Source organism: Eurosta solidaginis, chromosome 1, assembly GCF_040869045.1.
Source record: "Eurosta solidaginis isolate ZX-2024a chromosome 1, ASM4086904v1, whole genome shotgun sequence".
Lineage (NCBI taxonomy): Eukaryota > Metazoa > Arthropoda > Insecta > Diptera > Tephritidae > Eurosta > Eurosta solidaginis.
Window position 1 is genome coordinate 343,428,319 of NC_090319.1, and position 26,922 is coordinate 343,455,240.

Below are 26,922 nucleotides of genomic sequence, written 5' to 3' on the forward strand. Positions count from 1 at the left end.
TAACAAGCATTTAGATGCTGTTCTATGCGAGATTATTGCCTTAATTGCTGCTTGACTGTCAATATAAAAGTTTCCCCGATTGTAGCTTGGGCTATTTTCTTCCAGGGTTTCTATTGCTTTGGTTACGGCTACTATTTCCGCTTGGAAAATACTACAGTAATCCGGCAGCCTGTAGGCTCTGTTTATTTCCGGATCAGCATAGTATACCGCAGGCCCTACTCCTTCCACTACTTTGGAACCATCTGTGTTCACATGTATTGCCTCGTCCGCCATTTGAGCACCCTTGCGCCAAACGTCCACCTCTATTGTGGCCTTAAGATCGCCCTCGAAGCTCAGATAGGGAATCAGGTAGTATGTTCGTCTTGTGATTGACGACGCTATATTACTAACGCTATGTTATTTGCTACCAGGTCTACAGGTGGAATGTGCAGAATAGCATACAGTGTAGCTGTCGGGGTATGTTTTCAGGGCTCCCGTAATGCTAAGCATTGATAGTCTGCATACCCCTTCTAATTTTTTGAGCTATGTTGTTTTTTGTGTAGCTTTCCACGAAACAAAAACTCCATAGTATAGAATAGGGCTTACAATCGCTGTAAAAACCCAATGAAAAAGAGAGGGCGATAAGCCTTTCGTACACCCCAGCATTCTTTTACATGCATAAAGTGCCGTTGGAGCCTTCTTCACCCTCTCCTCCACGTTGAGCTTCCACGACAGCTTACTGTCTAGGATGATTCCTAGATATTTTGTGCAAGGTTTCTCCTATAGGGTCCCCCTCTTAACTTAGGGACCTTATACCTCTTTGTAAACAAGACCATATGCGTCTTATCCGCGTTGACTTTCAACCCGAAATTTGATGCCCAGGTATGAATATCCCGAAGCGCCCGATCCATCAAAGAGCTAATCGTTGGAAGGCAGTTTCCCCTTATGACAATTGCAACGTCATCCGCGTAAGCCGTAAGTTTTACGGGTCCCTCATCGAATCGTCTGAGCAGTTGGTTGCTGACCAGCGTCCACAGCAGAGGTGATAGCACCCCTCCCTGCGGCGTTCCCCTGTCCACTGATTTCGTGGCCTCGTACAATCCTCATTGTGATGTAATCTTCCTGCAATTTAACATTAAGACCAGCCATAAGCGTCCATTTAGAAACATTATTGAAAGCCCCGGCAATGTCCAAGAAGACTCCTAGAGCATACTCCTTATATTCCAGGGATATCTCTATGCTTATTACCACCCTATGCAATGCGGTGTCTACCGACTTGCCTTTGGTGTACGCATGCTGTGTTGTGGAGAGCAGCTTTTCATCGACGTTGTACTTTACGTACACATCTATCAGCCTCTCAAAGGTTTTGAGCAGAAATGTTGTTAAGCGAATGTATGTATAACCGCATATTTTTTCAAGGTTTGTGGTATATGCTGAAAACAGGGGCGGGCCCAGGAAATTGTTTCGTGGGGGTTTCACACAACAACAATTTTCATAAGTCTATTTTTCTAATCTGGAAATGACGCCAAAGGTTTTCTGCTTAGAACGTTTTCAAACGTGTTAATTAGTTCGTTATTAGTTTACTTACCATATTTGTTTAACGGCGAGCGCCGTGATGTGCTTCGGTCAAAGCAACATCAAAAATTAGAAGCAAGTTTTTACAATTAGAAAATAAGGTTTTTCTTAGCGGGTCGCCCCTCGGCAGTGATTTGGCAAACACTCCGAAAGTATTTCTGCTATGAAAAGCTTCTCAGTGAAAACGCATCTGCCTTGTAGAGCTGGATTCGATTCGTTTTTGGAGAATCAATCAATTTTTTTCGACTCCATCTTTATTATCCAATTTTTACGCATTTAATTAAGCTCACCAGTTTACTTCTCGTTTCGTTAATTGGGGCTAACTGGTACCATCCAGGAGTACCACATGGCCTTCCATCGGAGTGGGAGAGTATACGTTCTTTTTTTTTTTTTTGTTATATTGATTATAGATTAACCGAGTTCTGCCTTCTCTGCAATATTAGCTTGAAAATCAAACGAATAACTCTTGTCAATGACTCTATATTTCTCATTGTAGCTCCCCCGATGTATAGTTTAAAACCATATACCATATTGGAAGTCGATGGTATGGCCCTTTGAGAAAAAACTCCTGCACACAATTTATGGTTCTCCGCGTGATGCCAACCGTTAGGTCATGTTATGGGAATGCATGACGAAGCTCAGTCACAGAAAGTATTCCTATTGGCATCCGTTTTTGGAAACATACGAAGGGAAGAGCTCCGCCAAAAACGCTTGATCTCCCTTGGTGTAGGCAATTGGTGTCAGTTATGTGGAAACAGGGATAGCTGACCTGACTTGTTTGGCGGTTAAGTGCCAATAGGTGGTGATTATAAAATTTCTTCATCTTTCTCCTTTCATTCAAATCACCCAACACAATGGCGCATACAGTTTATGGTTCTAAATGAAGTCGAGCTTTTTGAAAATTTAAAAACAATTTTTATTGGATTGCGAATATGCGCCAATAAATCTAAATTTTTAAAAAGATTAGAACAAATATATTTTCTGCTCGTTTTTGTTAAAAAACTTTAAGTGGTACGCTGTAGTGTTGTTGCTATACGCGCTTTGTATTTATGTACAAAAAATCCTTTCCAAAAAGGGCCTTAGACTGTGACTGAAAAACTGTTCTGTGGTTTATTTGTAGTTTAAATTTATATTTACCAACTACTTAAAAACCGGGCGTAACAGTCCCGTTCTCTTCTAATCATTTATTGTATATTATACTGTAACGAATTTAGGGAAATTCCGCTTATTTAAAACCTTCTGCTAACGTTCGAATCGCTAAACTCTTGAATAAATCACTCCACTATTTAGTATTGCAAACTGGTCTTTATTTAGATCAATTCAAGAGTAGTACTTCACAGTTATACTTCGCAACCAATAGCGGCGTTAAATCAAAACTGCTTGCTTACTACTCAGCTTGCTCTGCTTTTATACTCTCGGTTTCCTTGTTCACCCATTTCTCCTAAGGTCTAGTAATTTCGTGAACTTCATGATTGGTTACCAGCATATACATGTATATTAGTAGTTTGTATCCATATGCGGGTGTATATGAGAGTACTACTTCGGCTGATGATAACATGCGTTTATAAGTATCTCTCTGCTGCCTTGTATGTATGTGTGTACATGATGATTGATTTGTTTACGTACATACGAGTGACTGCTTAGTATCGGCTTAGTGATACTAGTATCGCTTAGTGATGATAATATTCGTCACAATACTATAGCACTTAGAGCTAGCTGTATGTAGTGAGAACATTATAATATTGGACTCACGATAAGAGAACTTAAATCGTTTCCCAGCTGGTCCTTCAGCGTAGTGGGGGCTTTATTCCGGAGCATCATTTTCCCATCACATAACTTGGTCTAGCCAGCGTAGCAGCTGTGTTTTCATTTCCTGAACTCATCATTAACTCTTCTTCCTTGCTCGCCAACGCCAACGCGTAGAGGTCCGTAAATCTTTCGATTCTTCGAACGGCAAGCAGAGGTCCGTTCCAATTCTGTCTGAGCTTATGGTGTTGCTGAACATCATTTTGCTTAGCCAAAGAGGTTTTGCAAATAAATGTGGCAGATATTTTTTCGTAGGGGGTTTGATCCCCAAACACTACCCCCACCACCTCTCCCCTTGGCAGCGCCCTTGATTGTAAGCATGTTTAAAAATGTCTCAAAACAAATTAAAGACTGTGTCACTGTGTTATCTCATAAAAGTGCATTGCATAAACAAACGATTGACAAATTGATGGGTGTATTCATTGAATTTTATTGATTATAACATATACATTACACATAGACCTATGTATAGCTATTTGAATTGAAAGTCGCAGTCATTATTATTTTAATCATTTATTTATTGTTTTTGCCTCATTAACATTAAAGCATTTTGCACAAAACAATATTCAACTGTGTACCAATTTGTATCCCAGCCGAAATCCGTTGAACAATACGATTGGGATATAAAATTTTCTAACAAAATTAGGGAGGCTCGAAATTCACTTCAGACCTATGGACAATATTACTCAGTATGGCCCATAGATTCAGAAACTGGATGTGAACCTGAAGTTTTTTTCTCCCATTTGTCCCCATACAATTTGACCCGCCGTAATGTACATACATATATTAGACTGGGTTGATTTATTAACCGATATCGCGCTATCGATAGGATTTGGGCTCAGGAAAAAAAGTTCCACTACGCTTACCCAAAAAAATAATTTTCGAGCCTGCGAAATTTAATTTTGTTTTTTCTTTTCGACTTTGATTTTTAAGGTTTTTTCCTGACCTACTAAAAAATTTCCATTTGATAATAGGTGATAAAAAAAACCTTAAAAATCAAAGTCGAAAAAAACTAAAGAAAAAAAATTCGCAGGCTAGAAAATTATTTTTTTGGGTATGCATAGTGGAACTTTTTTTCCTGAGTTAATTTTTGTCCATACGAATCGATCTACCCTAATGTATATAGCTCTAAATTATGGTGGCAATAGATAGAGTATTCAATAGAGAAGTTCTTCGGAAAATTGACGGTGCTTTTCTTGATGACGACGGAGGAGGAGATTTAATGATGAGTTACACGAACTTTACGCATACATAAGCATAGTGCAGTTAACGAAAGCTCAAAGGCTTAGCTGGTGAGATCATGTTATGAGAATGAAAGGAGACAAGCCGACAGAAAATAAGTGTTCCTGTAGGCACCCGTATTTGCAAGCAGAATGAAGTAGATGCCTCCATGGCATAGTTATCACAAAGCATGGCTATCTAGTGTGACTTGTTACGAAACAACCAAAATCGATTAGAAAAAAATTTGTTTTTTTAGTTTCCATTGAAATATGCACATATGTATGTATAATGTAACCATTTGAATGGATTATTTTACAAAGCCACGAGCTCGACAACGACAGCTATGTTAACGTAATAAGCAAACAAATACAAACTAACAAAAGAAAAATTCAAGTAGAAGGCAAAGAGTCGTTTAAGCCACAATTAAACGTAAAAGAGAGTTACGAGGTCAATTTACAAAAATAAACAAGTTTGTACACAAAAAACAAAGTGGTAGTCTACCACAGAAGAAAGACGTAAGAGGCGCGATATTGAGCAGTGCTCAATAAAATGCAGATATTACAAAATTATGTTAAAACAAGTAAGGAAGCTAAGTTCGGGTGTAACCGAACATTACATACTCAGCTGAGAGCTTTGGAGACAAATTAAGGGAAAATTACCATGTAGGAAAATGAACCTAGGGTAACCCTGGAATGTGTTTGTACGATATGGGTATCAAATGAAAGGCGTTAATAATTATGTAAAAGGGAGTGGGCCTTAGTTCTATAGGTGGACACCTTTTCGAGATATTGCCATAAAGGTGGACCAGGGGTGACTCTAGAATGTGTTTGTACGATATGGGTATCAAATTAAATTAATGAGAGTTTTAAAAGGGAATGGGCCTTAGTTGTATATGTGAAGGCGTTTTTGAGATATCGACCAAACTGTGGACCAGGGTGACCCAGAACATCATCTGTCGGGTACCGCTAATTTATTTATATATGTCATACCACGAACAAGATTCCAAGGGCTTTTGATTTCGCCCTGCAGAACTTTTTCATTTTCTTCGACTTGATATGGTAGGTGTCACACCCCTTTTACAAAGTTTTTTCTAAAGTTTTATTTTGCGTCAATAAACCAATCCAATCACCATGTTTCATCCCTTTTTTCGTACTTGGTATAGAATTATGGCATTTTTTTTATTTTTCGTAATTTTCGATATCCAAAAAGTGGGCGTGTTCATAGTGAGATTTCGGCCAATTTTTACACCAAGATAAAGTCAGTTCAGGTTAGTACGTGAGCTGAGTTTAGTAAAGATATTTCGATTTTTGCTCAAGTTATCGTGTTAACTGCCGAGCGGAAGGACAGACGGTGGACTGTGCATAAAAACTGGGCGTGGCTTCAACCGATTTCTCCCATTTTCACAGGAAACAGTTATCGTCATAGAATCTATACCCCTACCAAATTCCACAAGGATTGGTAAATTTTTGTTCGACTTATGGCGGGGCCACCGTGGTGTGATGGTAGCGTGCTCCGCCTACCACACCGGATGCCCTGGGTTCAACCCCGGGCAAAGCAACATGAACATTTTTAGAAATAAGGTTTTCAATTAGAAAAAAATTTTTTCTAAGCGGGGTCGCCTCTCAGCAGTGTTTGGCAAGCGCTCCGGGTGTATTTCTGCCATGAAAAGCTCTCAGTGAAAACTCATCTGCCTTGCAGATGCCGTTCGGAGTCGGCATAAAATCATGTAGGTCTCATCCGGCCAATATGTAGGGAAAATCAAGAGGAGCACGACGCAAATTGGAAGAGAAGCTCGGCCTTAGACCTCTTCGGAGGTTATCGCGCCTTACATTTATTTTTTTTTTTATGGCGGGACCACGCCCATTTTGAAATTTTCTGTTATTTTTGTATTTTATTGCACCATATCATTACTGGAGTTGAATCTTGACATAATTTACTTATAAGTATATTAATTTTATTTTTGTATTTTATTGCACCATATCATTACTGGAGTTGAATCTTGACATAATTTACTTATAAGTATATTAATTTTTTTGTTAAAATTTGACTTTTAAAAATTTTGTCTTTAAAAAGTGGGCGTGTCCGATTTTGCAAATTTTTTCTTAGCACATATATGGTAATAGTAGTAACGTTCCTGCCAAATTTCATTATGCTATCTTCAACGACTGCCAAATACCTTCTTTTAAAATTGGGCGGTGTCACGCTCATTATCCAAAATTTTACTAATTTTGTATTCTGCCTCATAAAGTCAACCCACCTACAAACTTTCATCGCTTTATCCGTCTTTGGTAATGAATTATCACATTTTTCGCTTCTTCGAAATTTTCGATATCGAAAAAGTGGGCGTGGTTATAGTCCGATAACGTCCATTTTAAATAGCGATCTGAGATGAGTGCCCAGGATTCTACATACCAAAATTTCATGAAGATACCTCAAAATTTACTCAAGTTATCGTGTTAACGGGCAGACGGACGGACGGACAGACGGACATGACTCAATCAAATTTTTTTTCGATACTGATGATTTTGATATATGTAACCCGGTCTATGAAAAGGTGGCTTATGACTCAAAAAGAAATTGCGAGAAACACCTGTTAACAGCTGTTTTTTTTTTTTTTTTAGTCATAAGCCACCTTTTCACATATGGAAGTCTAAATCTATCTCGATTCCTTTATACCTGTACAACCAACCGCTATCCAATCAAAGTTATAATACCCTGTGTACAAGTACAGCTGGGTATAAAAAAACACAACTAAAACAAAAATAAAAACAACGGTGCATAAAAATTCAAATAAGTTTTTTGTTGCGCTTCTATGGACAATGTGCTTACGCATACAAACAAAATTTACACATGCATATTCATAAATTGGCTGCATTCAAACTAGTAAACGGTCGGGAAATACATAAAAATAAAAGAAATAAATAACCCATCCAAGGTTGTCAACTGGTTTGTAAAGAAACATAATGAAATATCAGCGCTGTTGCACTATCTTACCTTGCCGGCTGCCGCTATCAAGTGTTTTGTGCAATGCTATGTGGGTATATACCACATAATGCCGAAAAATATAGTAAGGCGAGACGAGTTTATTTGGCGCAAATGGTGCAATAACTGCACATAGCATCAGCTGAGCTATTCACATATGTACATATGTACAGGGCCGTCCAATTCTAGCATCACAAATCCCGAAATCCGAAGATCCCGACTGAGTTTCCAATGCACATCTTCAAATGAAGGTGATCAAAAAAAGAAATGATGCTAGTAAAATCAACTAATCATGTTAATCGTTCTTGAATTAGCAGACATTCAGAATATGGTTAATTCAACCAATTTGTTTTTGTGAAGAAAACAAATTTTTGAGCAGGGTCTTTCTTATTTTAACAGAGCTATGTACTCCACATTTGATGAACTTTTTTATTTTTGATTTGACAAAATCAAATCAACAATTTGTGCGATGAGCTTTGCAAAAAAATAAACCGCTACCTCCCTGATCTCTCCAGTTTCTTCACCTCGCGAAACCTGACATTATCACCGACTAACTCATCGGCGACCTTATTTACAACATGGACGTCCCAAATGTGGACCATTTTGACCATCCACGTCAATCGCACTACGCTACCGATTGTCTTACACCCCAAAATCTTGGGTGTGACGTTTGATCAGGATCTACATTTTGGTGAGCATGCAGCCGCAATTGTACTGAAAATCCAGAGCCGTAATAAAATCCTCAAATCTCTTGCTGGCAGTACTTGGGGAGAAGATAAAGAAACGCTCATTACCACTTACAAAGCAATTGGCCAGCCGATTGCATGCTACGCGTCCCCGATATGGTTGGCAAGCCTAAAAACTGCTCACTGAAAGAAAATACAGGCCTGGCAAAATACTGCCCTCAAAACCGCCACGGGTTGTCTTCTTATGTCCCCAGAGCACCATCTACATAATGAGGCGAGAATACTCCCCATTAGGGAGAGAAATGACATACTAACCAAACAGTTCCTGTTGAATACCCAGAAACCTGGCATCCCAACAGACATCTGATTGATGAGCCAACACCGGCCAGAGGCTTAAGAAGTCATCTCCGTAAGCATTATGAGGAAATACGGCACCTGAGAACACAGCCGTATGAAGCCAAAAAACACAAGCAGGTCCTCAGCGAAATCCAAAAACAGGCGTCGGACCTCTATGCCAGGAATTGCCCGGTGAATCCGGTTCTCAAAGAACAATACCCTAAACTTGCAGAAGAGGAACACACACTCCCTAGGGAAACGCGAGTCACTCTAGCTCAACTTCGATCTGGATACTGTAACAGGTTAAACTTTTACCTATCCAGAATCAACCCCGACATAAAAACCATATGTCCTGCTTGTAACGTGTCCACACATGACACCCGCCATCTCTTCAACTGTATAGTGGAACCAACGCCTCTAGCACCCCTCTCCTTATGGTCCACCCTGTTGAAACAGCAAGTTTCCTTGAACTCCCGTTAGAGGATATTGATGACAATTTGTGAACGGTCGAACCTATTGGATGGGGCGAAGCACTGCTACAACAACAACAACAAGTTGATTAAACAGCTATTTGTGATGAATAAGAATTTACAGAAATATCGGTTGAATTTACCAGTAATTCGGTTGATTTTACAAGCTTTTTCTTTCAGTGTACAATGTAAAACACTCGGCTGGGTTTTTTTAATAGATTGATCCATAAGCTAAAGGTGATATATGTATCTGCGGTCACAAATCATAATTGTCTAAGACGCGATAGGATGATTCACAAAATTATTTTTTGATAGCATTTTACACCTACTAAAGACAGTAAAAGATTTTAGATTTTAAAAATGTATGACTGTGCATAAGACTGGGTCGACTTATTAACCGATATCGCGCCATCGATTTTGCGTTAGGATTTGGGCTCAGGAAAAAAAAATTCCACTACGCATACCCAAAAAAATTATTTTCGAGCCTGCGAATTTTTTTTTTTACTTTTTTTCGACTTTGATTTTTAATGTTTTTTTCATGACCTACTAAAAAAAATTTTCATTTGATTGTAAAATTTTCATGTATACCCTGTCCGACCCATAAATTTCCGCTAAAAACATTGTCGATAACAGTTTTTTGAAAAAAAAAAAAATATTTTTTTATATTCAAAAGACTGTTGTTTTTTTTTTCAAAAAACTGTTATCGACAACGTTTTTAGCGGACATTTTTGGGTCGGACAGGGTATCCATATGAAAATTTTGTTAGTAGGTCATGAAAAAATCTTAAAAATCAAAGTCGAAAAAAAGTAAAATAAAATTAAATTTCGCAGGCTCGAAAATTATTTTTTTGGGTATGCGTAGTGGAACTTTTTTCCTGAGCCCAAATCCTATCAAAAAATCGATGGCGCTATAGCGGTTAACTTTCATCCTTACAAATCGACCCACCCTACTGTGCATATTTGGACTATTGATTTTAAATGATTTTTGCAAATCGAGATTTGAAGCGTTTCGTACAACCGTTCCGATAACGTGATTTTAGGCTTAGGCTGTTATCATTTCTATACTAATATATTTGTTTATTTATTTTATTTAAGAAAATGAATAAGTAACCATGTAGGCTCGCCTTCTCTTCCTTCTTTTTCATTTCAGTTGCAAACATTATCTTTTCTTAAGATAATAAATGGTATTACAAGAGGTCAAAGAGCAAATTTTAAGCGATAAATTACACAGCTCTACAAAGGAAAGTTGGTGGTTCTTGCAATGAATTTTGTTGCCCTGAATCTCAAAACCCGCTATAAGAATTGGCCTAGCGGTTCCCAGTTCGGCCGTAACCTAAACCACGCTTTATCGCCAGTGATTATTTTTTTTCTGTATATTGAGGTTACGGCCGAACCACGACCCGTTATGGCAATTCTGATTCAGTACCAACAAAACCTTTAAAGCTTTAATTTTCATCAAGACAAAATGTTAAACCTAATGATCCTCATGTCACGATATGAAAGGTCCGTTCTCACGGTGAAATAACGAAAAAAGGAAACAAAGCTCTTAGCTTAAAATGAAATTGTAATAATATAAAAAATAATATTTTGTTTTATTATTGAAATTAGAAAGAAATGAGAAAATTTGCACTCGGCGGTGGTTAGGTTAGTTTGAATTGGCCGGTCAATAAAGATCTCACATACATAGACTGAATGTGTCCATAGTGTTACCAAAACGGAAAACCCCAATTAGGTACCAACACTTATGTTATAGAATGAATCCGTCTTCTTAGCAAATACCCAAAGCTTTCTAGGACCCAGCTTAATTGCTGCCTCGAGATCTGGCAACTTTGCCGCCTAAGCAGCTGCAGCCTTCACCTCTTGAGCGCAGGACACGAAAACAGAACGTGCTCAACCATTTCTTTCTGCAGGTCATACTTCATACATCTGCTGTTACTGATAGTGCCTAACTTACATTTAAGCATGTGACGGCAGAAGGCAGACTTAAGTTAGTATCCACCCTAAGCGTAGTTTCACCAATGCTTCTTTGCAAACCAGTACATGTATGTACATATATTGACGCGACTGGAGCTTAAACTACTTTCCTCCAGCATTTCTGCTGCTACAATTTCCGCATGAAAGATACTGCAGTGATCTGGCAGCCTGTTTAATCTGCTTATTTCTGGACCGACGCATTTAACAGCTGATCCGACCGCTTCCGTTAATTTGGAACCATCGGTATACATTTGTATAGTATGATCTGCCATTTTCGCACTGTTGCGCCAACCCTCGGCTCTATTGTGGCTCCAAGATCTATTTCGAAGCTCAGGCTCGGGACCATTCGCCCTATATTAGCTACCGCTATACTGCTATGGCCATACGACCTGCAGTCAAGCTGCCCCGAGACCTTAACAAACATTTTTGTAAACGACTAGTATATTAGAGAAATAGCCCGTGACTGCCAGATTTTCGTAATTTTATAAAAGTTGAAATTTCGCCGGTGCATACTTCCAACTGAAGCAGGATCGTTTGTCTATTATAAAACTTGAGTCAAAGTGGCTTTAACAGATATCGTGCAAAAAATTTGCAGAAAAATATACCTTTCTTTCGTCATTTTATAAAGCCTGATTTTCATATATGGTCTTCGTCACGATATAAGGAACCACTAGCCTCATTGCCAGATACTTTCCATAGTGGCTTTGGTTAGCCAGACAATTTTAATCCTTCTAAACTTCAAAGAACATCGAAGCAATTTTATACTAAATTCGAATACAAAATCTTTAAAAAAAACTGTTGAAATTTTGTTTGCCGTAAAAAACTTTCAGCTTATGAAAAAGTATTTCGCTTTATGAAAAAGTACAGTTTTGCATTATAAAAAGTGTCTGGCTGGACAAAGCCACTATGGAAAGTGTTTGGCAATGAGGCTAGTGGCTTCTTATATCGTGACGAAGACCATATATGAAAATCAGGCTTTATAAAATGACGAAAGAAAGGTCTATATTTCTGCAAAATTTTTGCACAATATCTGTTAAAGCCACTATGATTCAAGTTTTATAATAGACCAACGATCCTGCTTCAGTTGGAAGTATGCACTGGCGAAATTCAACTTTTATAAAATTACGAAAATCTGGCAGTCACGGGCTCTTAGACTATTAGAGATATAATCGATTTTAGCTGGGTCTGTGTTCAGAGTGAACTAAAAACAGTGAGGAGATTCTTTTTCAAATATTTGTATGAAATTTAACGTAGCACAGCGTTAGTCTTAAAATTTCGTGCGTACAAATCGCGTGCACCTTTAAAAATTTAATTCAAAGCTAATAGGTGTAGTAAAAATGATCATAATTTCTATAAAAGCGATTTGGATTGCATTTGCTTATGTAGGTATATTATTTATCCAACAAATGAAAGGTATATGTAAAAGCACTTAGCTGAAGCGCAATTTATTTTCTAATGTACGAACATATGTAGTTCTAAGCATATTTACCTTGTATTTAATATGTTTACATACTTATTTTAGTGTGGCAATAGTCACTCCCGGCAATCTACAGTTAACAGAGTAATCTCTGAGCAGTGTTGCCATTTTAGCTTTTTTTCGTTACGTAAGAAGTTAATATAAGCCATATGGTAGAATATACCAACTTTATTATAAGGCTTATGGACCAACAAAAACAAGGATTACGTACTGACATAAGGCCTTATGAAAAGAACTACTTGCTATATTAAGACCTTTTATATAAGGCTTATATATAACCCACCCAATATCATAACCTATTTATAAACTTTATTTAACCAGGGGTCACTTATCGCCAGTGGTTCGCCCAGTCCAGAAAGTGTCATGAAAATATTCCCTCCAAAAATTCATTTGTCAGATATCGTCTGGAGTAGAGGTTTACGCCGATCACTTTTCGGCGGCTGCGTCGTGGGCGGCGCGCCGGCATACGCCGGTATTCTGACTTTAAAAAGCTTGACTTTTCTATTTAAAAAAATAATAAAAAAAAATACTGATTTATCGACCTTTTCTTCTTAACTTTTTAATTTGCTGGCTCGAGGTCTATGTTTTTCTTGCAAAAACTAATAAAACGAAAGTTTTTCGTTCTGCCAATATATTTCGAATTACCGTCGGTAATCGTCTTCAGGACAAAATTTATTTAAACGTTTGTACTGCTTAACGTGGAGTATATCTAATACTAGCTGGGTAGTTAGTATTATAGTTGGTATTAAGCATTACAAACGTGTAAATAAATTTTGTCCTGAAGACGATTACCGACGGTAATTCGAAATATATTGGTAGAACGAAAAGGTTGCGTTTTACTAGTTTTTGCAAGAAAAACATAGACCTCTAGCCAGCAAATTGGAAAGTTAAAAAAATAATATTAAGGAAAGGTTTTGAGTAAAAGTCTAGTTGAGGGGTCGACTGCTAATGCGCTACCAAAAATATCGAGGGAGATGTCAAAAGACGCGTATTGACCTCGACAATAATAATCCGAAAGCGGAAAAGAAAAATTGTATCTCTGTTCGGAGATATTTGAAGTTGATGTTGGCGATTTTCATGTGGTTGTTGTAATGTTGTTTCCCACAAAAAAAAATTGTGAACAGAAGTGTTTTGCGCGGATATAGTTTTGCTCTCCAAACCGGTGTTGAACCCACCCAGGGTAATTTTTTATAAGCGCGGCCGAACGTGTTCTGCGCAAAAATACTATGGATCCCACCTCCGGTTTCGGAGGGACCCAATGGTCATTTTTCGGTTTTTCGTTAATATCTTTTGAAAGAGTTAAAATTTTTATTTTCCGCCTTCGGGTTATTAACACTGATGTCAAGATGCGTCGTTTGACACCTCTCTCGATATTTTTGGTAGCGTATCAGCAGTCGACCCCTCAACTAGACTTTTACCAGGTTTTGTTTGTATGTATTTAAGGAAATCACGTTTTGGCCATTTCGGAAAGATCCGGGGTTTTTGCCTCAAAATCTCACAGATCGGTTAAAAATTTTCAGGAGTAGCTCCTTGCGGAGGGATCGTGCCTCGTTCACTTACTTCAGAGAGGCTTCGAACCTAACCCTTTGGAATTGGTACTGCTGCGTTTGCTGAAAAGAAATAGAGATACATAAAATAGTCACACTTTTGTCTGTATAGCTCGTGCAAAGCGTGGTTTCACCTGGGGTTAACTCCTAACAATCGTCGCGAACACAATTTCTTTAAATCATGTGCGAACAATAGCAATCCCAACCATCAGTCGCTCCCACGCCTCCTGACCCTCATACCATATGCCATCACAGAAGATATAGGACTGCGACTTCGAACTCATACCTTCGTCGACGTCACTTTCCTATAAGCTCTAGGTGTAGCTCCGAAGAATTTCTAACGGATGCTTTTGTCGCGCTATGCTGCCGAAATTCACCAGAGAAACACCCTGACACGTTAGGGAGTGACTATTCGGCCAAGGATGCCGCCTTCGAAATCATAAGCAGTCTAAGTGGATGTCAATGCGTAACTCATTGTGAAAATCTTATAATCCTCGGCGCATCTACATAATTAAAATTTTACAAGCACCCTGGATAAAATTTTTAAAATGTAGACTAAAGTTTGCAGACATTTGTGTTCAAACATTGATTTCAATAGTCTTCGTTAAATCAAAACGATATTTTAGGATGAAAAGTCGACCGATTTTAAGTTGAAAGATGTAAACTTCTGTTTTCCGGCGTTATGATATAAGAGCTCATTATGGATGACCGCGTAGCTTCAGTTTTCAGACTAGTTCGACCGTCCACTACGTTAGGGTAGTAGCACACACGGTCATTAGTTCGACTGCCTTGTGAAAGCTTTGGCTTCACCACTTTGAGTGTTCTTGCGAAGGACAAAGCCTCACCTGGTGAATATATGTGCCCACGTATTCACATTTGTAAAATTAGCCGTAACATGTAGGAAATATTTAAACTTGGTTTATGGGCTATAATCAATGTGTTTCACTCCAAGGGACTAGTTTTGGATAGGGCCGCCAACTGTAGGAAATGTCAAACCGAGAGACTTGGGTGTTGAAGGATGAAGTGTGAAAATCAAAATTAACATTCAGACGCTATTGTATAGTTTCGCATATAAACAAAAGACGTTTGAATGTAAGCCCAAGTATTTTTCAAACCCTTCCCATACGTATATATATCCTCAACATAAGTTTGAGGTAAGAAACATTTCAAAGGAGTGTTTATGCCCCTGGAACCTACTAAAGGATTTTGCATCACTGATTTCGCAAATTCTTTCAGCCAATCACAATATATAATTTTGTTTAAAAATATTCACCTTTTTTGGGTTACTTGGTTTTTTTTTTAACAACTTGAGGACAATTTGAAAACATGTTCGCCTTGGGTCGTTATATTTGAATTCATTGTTCATTCATTTTTTGAAAAAAAAAATGCAATATGGGCATATAAATTTATTATATAACTTTTCTTTTAGTGTTTTGTTTTAACAACTTGGTGAATTGTGTGATGCAAAGTCCGTGTTAAGAAAGAGTTAAATTTAGCAATTAGTTTCTTATAACTGGGAGTGATGCGCATCCATTGATACCACTTTCGACCATATCCGACCAAATCCGACCAATTTTTGACAATATCCGACCAATTTTCGACAACAACAATAAATGGCCTAAACAGTATTAAGGCTAAGTTTATGATCGAGCGTAATCGCATAGCGCGATGCGACGAGAATCGCTGTTAGCGATAAATTATATTAGTGCATATGGAGATGTTTATGACAAAGCGATTTAGCGTAAAGTGAATTGAGTGATTACAAGCGACGAAAATTTGCAACCAAAATATTTTGATTCAGTTGAGCGAAATAGCGAAACAATATGAGTGTTTTTATAGAAAAGATACGTGACAAGCAGTGCTTGTGGAATTTGCGTCATGCAGAATACCACAATCGCAATATACTTAAAATAGCGTACATGTAAAAAGGCGTACATGCAAATTATAGAATTCACCACAATATTTTCTTTCCTTGGCGGTTGGATGCTCTTGATATTTTTTGTCTTATGTATACTTTCTAAATATTTTTTTCGTAAAAGATGCTATTTTGTAATAATAAAATATTGCGAGTTAATGTACGCATGTTGCTTTCTCTACACTGCCACAACGTGAATAAAAAGATGTTGAGTTATAATGTTGAGCATTCCATCGCTTGCGATTTCGATCTACTATAAACACACAATCACCAGCGATAACGCTAGCGAAAATGTAATAAGCGATGGAGCGTTTCTCGTCGCATCGCGCGATGCGATTACGCTCGATTATAAACTTAACCTAAAAGAGTAGAAAATATAGTACCGCGCCGGACGGCGCCACCGCCGCGCCAATATTTTTGACATTCGGCGGCGGCGTGCGAAAAACGACCAAAATCGGCGGCGTATATCTCTAGTCTGGAGTCGGTGTAAAACACATACCAAAAACTTGAAAAAGAGGTTCTCAGCCAGTATGGGTTCTTTAAAAGAACAAAAAGTAGATTTCGTTATTGAAAATAGTTCTATCGGCGTTCTTATTTTGCAAATAAAAAACCATTTACCTCAAACATATTACAAAAACTATAGTCTATAGTCTATATAGTGGAGGTTTATTTATTATGTATCCCTTTTAAATTAAAACACAGATAGCATCTGCTCACTATTCTTTTTTATGAAATTGGAGTAATAATTAATTAAAATTTTTTATTCCGTTATGTCTTTTATTTATTTAGCTTTTTTCTAAGGCTTAAAAATTTTTCTTTAGCCTTTTTTAGATTTTTATTTTGGTCTAGTCTTTTTTTGAAAATGTTCTGGCAACACTGTCCCTGAGCTCAAATTAAAATTCCGAATAAATATTTACAGATAATGTACATATGTACATTAGACTGGGTCTATTTATTAACCGATATTGCGCCATCGATTTTTCGATAGGATTTGGGCTCAGGAAAAAAAGTTCCACTAAGCATACCCAAAAAAATAATTTTCGAGCCTACTAAATTTCATTTTTTTGACTTTTTTCGACTTTGATTTTTGAAGTTTTTTTCATGACATACTCAACAAATTTTCATTTGATTTTAAAATTTTCATTTATACCCTGTCCGACCCAAAAATGTCCCCTAAAAACGTTGGCGATAACAGTTTTTTGAAAAAAATGTTTTTTTTTAATCTGATCGCAAGATTACATAATTCTAAATGGACTTTTTTAATTCCTCTAAATATCTCGATCACTGTCCCATCTAGAAAACTCTTTTATCCTAAATATGACCAGTTTATAAAGACCGATGTTTCTTTCAAAGTTTCAGGCCTTCGGTTTATTGGGAAGTTCCTTAAAACTCGACAGAAAAAATTCCATGTTCAGAAGTTTTTTTGAATTTTCACGATCCGTCGACCCCCTAGCGAAACCTTTTTCCCCCATGTTGCATTGCCATGGGTTTCTGATACATGTTCATTAGGGCCGTCAAATTGTATAGGGAAAAAAAACTTTAGGTACACATCCAGTTTCTGAATCTATGGGTTATACTGAGTAATATTGTCTCACTTGATTAGGGAGGCTCGAAATTCATTTCAGACCTATGGTCCGATGGGCAATATTACTCAGTATGACCCATAGATTCAGAAACTGGATGTGCTTTTTCAACAATAAATTTGACCCGCTCTAATGTTCATACTTTTAGTTTTCACGATCCCCGTCCACTTAACGAAAATTTTGAAGTATGTTCTAGTTTCAAGTCTTAAGGTTATCGCAAAGTTCCTTAAAACTCAAATGAAAAATTTCCAAGTTCGAACGATTTTTTGAAGTTTCACTATCCCAAAGCTCTACGGAAATTTGCTCAGAAAGCGGTCGTAAGATTCCAAATGTTGTAAATGGGCTTTTTAAATATCTCGATACCATCTAGAAAACTCTTTTATCCTAAATATTACAACATAAAGAGCCAAAATATTCGTTCGAAGTCTCAGATCTCTGAGTCATCGGGAAGTTCCTTTAAACTCGATAGCAAAATTTCCAAATTCAGACATTGTTTTACAATTTTCACGATCCCTGGACTACCTAGCAAAGCTCTCCTGGAAGTTACTCAAAAATGGATTGCAAGTCTCCAATTTTGTATGGAAATTGGAGGAAACTTATTAAACGAAATAATATTGTAACGAATTTACTGCAATTCCTCTTATTTGCAACCTTCTACTCACGTTGGAATCACTAAACTGTTGAATAAATAACTCCACTATTCAATAATGCAAAATGGCCTTTATTAAAGTACTTCAGAATAATACTAATATTGCTCGCCAGATAGCGTCTTAAATCAAACTGATTGTCGTACCTCTACTGTTGCTGCCTTTTATACTGTCCGATGTTCTCATTGCATATTTCTAGTATTTTCTACAAGTCACTGCTTAGCATTGGCTTAGAGATGATAGTATCCCTTAGTGCTGCTAATATTCGTTACACTGTCCTTCACCTAAGTCTGATTATCCCGATCAGACAAATCCCTCGATCTAAACGCTGCTAGCATCTCCAAATGAACCACCCTGCTATTTCGTGGTTTCCCAATGGTTTGTATGCGGTAGATGGTATCACTGATCTTCTTCACAACTTTGCTCGGGCTTTCCTAACTGCACCGAATTTTGGATGGAACACCTCTCCGCCGGTGAGGGTGGTATAGCAGTACCAAATCTCCCTCCAAGAAATCTTCCGAATTATAGTTCTTGTCGTACCTGTGTTTCATCCTACTACTCATTACCCTGGGGCGTTCCCTCGCACTCTGTTGTTTGGCCAATGAAGAACTAGTCGGCAGAGCTTGATCTTGACGGATTGACTTTGCATCATCAGTATCGTCTTGACGTTTCACAACAGTAGTGCGCGCTGGCTTGAAACCACCCTTGCATTCTTTCTGGAAAATTCCTTCAGTCGTTTTAGTGCGTCCATTAGGTTTTGTCAATGCCAGTGTTTTTCTCGCAGGTACCTTGCCCGATCTGCTGCCTTTGACTTTTGTGGTTTTTGTCGATCCTCTTTCACCAGCACTCGATTACTGCTGAAACCTTTTTCCAAACTGAAGTTAAGTGGCACATTCTGTTTCTCATAGCGCATAATCTTTCTCGGCATATCGATCCTGATGTCATGGTCAACTAAGAAGTCCACTCCCAATATGACTTCATCAACGATCTCCGCCATAACGAATTTGTGTAGAACCATGACATTCCCAATTAAGACTTCACAGATCACTTCTCCCTGGACTCGGTCATAATCGCCAGTGACCGTACGCAATCTTGCTCCAGGTAATGGCTTTACACTCCTATTGACCAAATCAGATCGGATTAAGGAGTGAGATGCGCCCGTATCTACAGTCAGTACACGTTCTTTGCCATCGACATTCCCTCTGATGGTAAGACTGCTTGATTTCCTTCCAATTTGCGACACAGATATCACAGGACATTCAATAGCTGGGGCAAGTTTTCGATATTTACATCTGACTCGCTCTTGCTTTCCGTTTACGGCCACCCAAGTTGGAACTACCAGGACCGGTGCTGCAATCACGAGCAATGTGACATGGGTTACCGCACTTGAAACATTTGGTTGCACCATTATTCTTCTGTTGCGTTCCTTTTAAAGCTTCTAAAATTTCGTCTATCCACTCTGGCATTCCTATTTCCACACGGCGTGCTTTGAAAACTGGGTTACACAGAACCGACGCTGTTTCCTGAATCAGACCATGTGATACCGTTTCTGCAAATCGTCTGTAAGATTTCCGCTGCAGGCCCTTTCAATGCCACGAACAGTGCAGCAACTTTATCTTCCACATTCCAGTTACTCACTGCTGGGGTCTTCTCAAACTGTAGCTTGAAGACATGGAAAGGAACAGAACCGTCAAAAGATGGAGTTTTTACCTTCGTATTACTCGCTGAAGCAGCCGGGCGATTTAGTTGCAATTCCTGTATACGACCTCTCCAAGCATCCACCTCTGCCTCGAATTTTTCTTCAAACTGCATTATTTTTTCGTCCATGCGCTCTTCGATTTTGAAGATATACGCGCCTATTGTGCTTCTAGTTGTACTGTTATGCGTGTCTCTTGTTCTTTCAGTTGTGTTTCCATCTTTGATGTTATACGTGTCTCCTGTGATTCAGTTGGGATGCTATACTTGGTTTTATTCGACATTTTTGTTTGTGCAGATATTGCAGCTAATATTGTGTTCAAGTCTGTGTTCGCCATTGTCTGCAGTGTTTCGTTTTTCTCCTCAATTTTTGTTGTTGTCTCGTTGCATCAACATGAAAGACATACTCTTCCACGTTATTCCTTCTGCTTCCATTGCCTCTCGTAGTCTTGCCTGAAGTTCGAGTTTATTGCCGGTTGTATTCAGTCCACGGCTCTCCAACTCCTCCTTCAATATCTTCAATTCACTCCACTTTGCCATGTCCTTGTTGCACTCGAAATCTTCAAAATTTATTCAGCAGTTCCTCTTCTGACACCAATTGTAATGAATTTACTACAATTCCTCTTATTTGCAACCATCGAATCACTAAACTGTTGAATAAATAACTCCACTATTCAATAATGCAAAATGGCCTTTATTAAAGTACTTCAGAATAATACTACTATAGCTCCACAGATAGCGTCTTAAATCAAACTGATTGTCGTGCCTCTACTGTTGCTGCCTCTTATACTGTCTGATTTCCTCATTGCACATTTCTAGGCTCTTCTATTTCCAGAACTTATTAGTTAGTTATCAGCTATAAAATTACTCAGCTGTAACTACAGATGCATGATTTTATAGCTTCTCTCAAACCCCATGCGCTTGTATGTATGAGCGACACTTGCACAACCATTGCATACTTTCAGGAGTATCTCAGATTTATACATGTGGTTGTGCGTTGCTTCTCCACTGCGTGTACGTATATATGTGTAGATATAATGATTGAATTATTAATGTGCATACAAGTCACTGCTTAGCATCGGGTTAGAGATGATAGTATCACTTAGTGCTGCTAATATTCGTTACAATATAAAGGAAAAAAGTGGGATTTTTGAGCTTGGTACCTACTCGAGATATTGACATATTTGGGCCTTTTCTCTATCACTTTAAAATTTCAATTGGAAAACAAAAACAAACTAATCGAGCAGAACTAGTTTGCTTAAGTTGTTGTTGCTTTTCAGTAAAAATTTTTTCTAAGCGATCAGAAAAAATTAAAGCGAATTCAGTACCAGGTGTTGTTATCCCAAAAGCTGATTACTTCTTCTTGATTATTTTCCAAACAGCGCCTTGTTCTTTAATAAGTCAGTTAATCGAAATCAATTAAAATTTTCTCTTGACCTGACATTCTTCTGCACGGCGAATTGGTTGAGTTCGCTTTGTCACCACCCAAGGCGAATTCAGTAGAGGTGGTGTTATCCCAACTGCTGATTGCTTCTTCTTGATAATTTTCCATACAAAGCCAAGGCGAATTCATTACAGGTGGTGTTATCCCATCAGCTGTTTGCTTCTTCTTGATAATTTTCCATACAAAGCCTTGTACTACAACACGTCAGTTAATCGAAATCAATGAAAATTTTCTTTTGACTTGACATTCTTCCGTACGGCGAATTGGTTGAATTCGCTTTGCCACCACCTAGTATAGATTCGCCTTGATACAAAGCCTTGTACAACAATATGTCAGTTAATCGATATCAATGAAAATTTTCCTTTGATTTGACATTCTTTTGCAATTGGTTGAATTTGCTTTCCCACCACCTGGTATGGATTCGCCCTGGAAAAAATGTATAAGCGATCGAGGCGAATGTATAAAAGATGATGGCAAAGTCAATTCAACCCAATTCGCCGTGCAGACGAATATTAAGTAAAAAAAAAAGTAGCATTGAGTTCTATTAACTGACATTACACCACCTTGTACTGAATTCGCTTTGGAAGCGATAGAAAAAAAGGCCCATTATAGAACTTTCAATGGTTAAGCCAGTGAACCCAATAACTCTAAATGGAAAAACCGTTCATTCAAGCTTCTGACAAGATGGCGAAGATATATAAATAGATTTTGCTAAATTAGTACGGACCCCTTGAAATAACGGATATTGTTAATTTTTAAAGAAAACATTATTTGAATAATTTGCAATTGATGCGATTTATATATTTCGATACATATTTTGCTTGGAAACTGATACATTTTTTCTAAGCTCGCGGCAACACATGTGTCATTTTATTTAAAGTTTTATTTTATTTTTATTTTTATTTTTATTTTCAGTTTGTACATGGTTTGAATAATTTATGCCGTCCAATACATATTCTAAAGCCAGCGTGAGCACCACATAAACATCAACGTTTCCTGCGGCTTACGTACATTTCTACGTATGTATGTGACATCATATCTACCGCAGTCAATACGCAACGTTTTTTTTTTTTGTTTACAAGAAATCGAAAAAAGATAAAATACATTAAACTGATCCCAGGCACGTTTCACTCCGGCAATTCGTCATTATAAGTAGAAAATAATTTATAAAAAACAATACATTGTCCATATTTTGTGACAATCAACAGTAAACAATATGGCTGCCGTAGAAGTACGAAATGGATATAAATATTATGGCAGCAAATCGAGTCCGAGAATTATTCTGAATTTTCTAAATATGAATGTGATGCGTGGTTCTATGTGAGTATATATATAATACATTCCATTAAATGGCGTTCGAAATGTAAGCTTTGCCCACATTTTAAAAATGTTTGGTCAAATTCACTATATTAACGAATTATTAAGGTACGCGCGTGACACGTAGCGGCAGCGGCGCCTCACAGTACGACATATTTTGGCAATTCACATTAAGCGGCAATCGAGCGACACATTGCGGCAAAAGTTTGTGTTTATTTTTGTTTGCAAAATGGACGACACAGTTTTTGGAGCTGTAATTATTTCAAAAATTTAAATTATTTCATTTTTGTGCGAAGAAGAGGAAAGGAAAAGAAAAAGGTCGCGGCTATGGGTGCACGACATCTCATCCTCAAGATATGAGGAAGGAGAGTTCCACACTCTTTTGCCCAGATTGAAAAAAGGTGGTGGAAAATTATTTGCATGATTCTTATGAGGCAATTCACACCTAGCGGCAGCAGCACTGCGCGACACTTTCCAACGCAGCTTTTTTGCCTAGTTCATCAAATTTGCCGCGTTATGCCGGGTCGCGTAGTGCTGCTGACGCTAGTGTAGGGTTATCTACTTTGTAAAATATACTTTAATTATGTAAATTATTTTTATGTTATTTTACTTTTAATGTTATTTCAACATGAAAATTTTCAAATCAGTTATTTTTATAATTGTTAAAATGTGAAAATATTTAATTTGAATATAAAATAAATTTTTAATAAAAATATAGTTTAACACCGTGGTGTGATGGTAGCGTGCTCCGCCTATCACACCGTATGCCCTGGGTTCAACTCCCGGGCAAAGCAACATCAAAATTTTAGAAATAAGATTTTTCAATTAGAAGAAAATTTTTCTAAGCGGGGTCGCCCCTCGGCAGTGTCTGGCAAGCGCTCCGATTGTATTTCTGCCATGAAAAGCTCTCAGTGAAAACTCATCTGCCTTGCAGATGCCGTTCGGAGTCGGCATAAAACATGTCGGTCCCGTCCGGCCAATTTGTAGGGAAAAATCAAGAGGAGCACGACGCAAATTGGAAGAGAAGCTCGGCCTTAGATCTCTTCGGAGGTTATCGCGCCTTACATTTATTTTTTTAACATTATATAATGGCGATCCTAACAACGGACCTAAATTTATCTAAGTCTTTGAAGACTTTTTAATATGACTTTCAAAGAAATTTTAAAAATTAAAATCAGTGCGTTTTCATACACCTAGAACAACCACTAAAATTTAAATAAAAGTGGTAATTTATTTAATAATTTGGGAAAAATTTTAAACAACGTGACATCAGGACGGACAAGGCAATATGCAATATGGGCAATCCCCGATTATTAAAAATCATAAAAGTGGTAATACTAAAAACTAAATTCAATTTTGTGAAATTTACAATTATTTGATTTATACAATCTATTACAAACAAAAATCCAAATTAACAAGATAAAATACTACTAAGAACATTGTGTTTGTGTCATAATTTTAATCATTCTTTAAATAAAAATTTTCATTTTTGAAATGGCATCCTTTAGCAATGATCAAGACTTAGTTCCAACAAATTATCATTAGGTACATTTCAAATGGATGTTATGGATGGATTGTTACAAACATTGGAATAAACGTTGACAATTTCTATTTGCAATACTAATGCCTACGATTTTGAGTCTCATTATTATTCTTATGCTAGTCGAAATATCAGCCGAATATATTACAACTACAACGTACCAACTTCTGATCTTGAAAGAGCATGGAGAAAATTACTATATGTAATCAAAGACCGTCAAAATATACTTGAGGATTATTTTGGGAAAATAAGTTTCTTCTGTTCAAAATAACAACATTCAAGCCCAATATCAATTTATGTTTTTAACTCCAGCATCTACCTACCCTCAACTTTTGGTGAGCTATTTTGTTCAAAATTTCATATTTTTTTGAAAAATAGTACGTATTTTTTCAATAAAAGTTCGTTGTCTAAATCTTTCGTTGAACCAATTTACAAACAAAATATTCAATTTATATTTTAATACAAATTATTGATAAAATTATTAAATATATACAAAAATGTAATTAATTTTTCTAAATTATAGTTTAATTAAGTACATTTGAATTATGTGCAGTTTTTCTCCAGTTTATATTCAAGAATATTTATCATCTACACATATAAGATATTTTACAACAACAGACATACAAATTCCGCAATACAAGCAAATTTCATATTCAATTCGAAAGTAACACAATACACTACAAAACAAAGAAATGACTTTAACTTTTTAAAATCAAACTAATTACTATAATCAATTTTAAAAAATTTCAAAAGATTTCTTAAAATAATTTTTATTGACATATATCAATTCTTTCATATTGAAATTAAAATCATATGACAATTTCATATCTACTTCAAACGAATAACGGAATCAACTCTTCATTTCTTATCAAAAACTTGGACATACATTATGCAGAGTACAATTATATATTGAACATATATTCTGCATAATACAAGTTATTAATTTTTGAATGATTGTGCACACAAAGTTGCCATCTACTATCATTCAACCTCATTTTAATTTCTTCAAAAACATAATTGATAATATTGTAACGAATGTTAGCAGCACTGAGCGATGCTATCGTCTCTAAGCCGATGCTAAGCAGTGACGTGAATGCACATCAATAATTCAATCATTATGTATCTACATAAACGAAACAATAACTGCGTCTACATATATGTACCATGTACGTATACGAGCAGCGGAGAGTCAATGCACAAACACATGCATATATCTGAGATACTCCTATAAGTATGCAATGAGAAAAACTATAAAATTGTGCAATTGTAGTTACAGCTGAGAAGTTTGAGAGCTACTGGACTAGTAGATTCTGGAAGCGCCTAGAATATGTATAAAATTGTGCAATTGTAGTTACAGCTGAGAAGTTTGAGAGCTGCTGGACTAGTAGATTCTGGAAGCGCCTAGAAGATGCGAAGGTTGAAATCAAAGAGTATAAAAGGCGACAATTGTAGAGGCGCTGGAATTCAGTTTGATTTGAGTTGTCAAGCAGCTTCGACTAAGACGCTATCTAACGAGCAAGAGCAGTATTATTTTGAATAGTAGAGTTTCATTTGAGCTATCAATCAGTTTGGTTATTAAGCAAGCTATTCGTTGCACAGTTTGAGTGTTATTGTGAAGTACTTTAATAAAGGCCATTTTGCATTATTACAAATTGGAGTTAATTATTCAACAGTTTAGTGATTCGAACTTAGCAGAGGATTGCAAATAAGAGGATTTGCAAGTAAATTCGTTACAATATTTTACAAACAGCTATTAAGTTATTTTTAGCCTCAACAACATAGCAATAACACAACGTACCCACTCAGCATTTAGGTGATTCAATTTTCAATTTCCCTACATATCAATACAATTTGATTACTCTTTCTGACTAAATAATGAGTTATCATACAATTGAACAAAATAAATAATCAAATATGAATACTTTTGATGATGAAAAACTAAAAAGCATTTTTCGATCACTTTTTGGAATTATTTTTGAAGTCATTTAATTACTAAATTTTAATATTTGATAAAACCCAACAAAAAGAATAATCAAATATGCTTTCCTTTGATGATCAAAAACTGAATGTAGTTTTTCAATCACATTTTGGAATCATATTTGAATTAAATGATAAAAAATGATTATAAATTTTCGATCACCTAAAGTAAACATATTTAGTTGTTATATCGACCTATTGATTTGTAAGATCGCGGGTTCGAATCGAGCTGAAAAAATTATTAAATTAGAATAGAAGAAAGAAAAAATTTAGACAACTGCCAAAGCTCGTTGTATAGATCCATTTCGGAAACTGCTAAATTCCTTCATCGGCAACGTCTTTCTTCTATTCTAATTTAATAATTTTTTCAGCTCGATTCGAACCCGCGATCTTACAAATCAGTAGGCCGATATAACAACCAAATATGTTTACTTTAGGTGATCGAAAATTTATAATCATTTTTCATTCAGCTTTCTGAATCTTTAATGAATATATTTGTTGACTGAATAATGAATTTTATACTTGTTGAAATTTTAATTTTCGTTAAAAATTTTATTTTTTTCACATACACATATTTTTTCAATCATGAAGCTAAGAAAAAATATATACAAATTTTATTATTTATGCAAAGTATATTCTTCAAGTTAAAAATAATGTAATGCTGCTCGTGAACGAAGATTTTGTGCAATGTGATTGCACAATACATAGGTTGTGAGCTATTTGAACCCCAGGTAAGTGAAACTATTTTGACA

General features: G+C 36.8%; 1 protein-coding gene across 4 annotated transcripts in view; it reads left to right on the forward strand.

Moving 5' to 3' along the window:
* The window catches only part of LOC137237972 (ABC transporter G family member 23), a 193,707-nt gene that overhangs the window by 106,275 nt on the left and 60,510 nt on the right, over positions 1-26,922 (forward strand). For all 4 annotated transcript variants that reach the window (XM_067762441.1, XM_067762437.1, XM_067762440.1 and 1 more), the window contains exon 2: positions 22,252-22,656. In XM_067762441.1, the coding sequence (XP_067618542.1) occupies positions 22,553-22,656 (104 nt within the window). In that variant the 5' untranslated portion in view covers positions 22,252-22,552. The remainder of the gene's footprint in view (positions 1-22,251; positions 22,657-26,922) is intronic.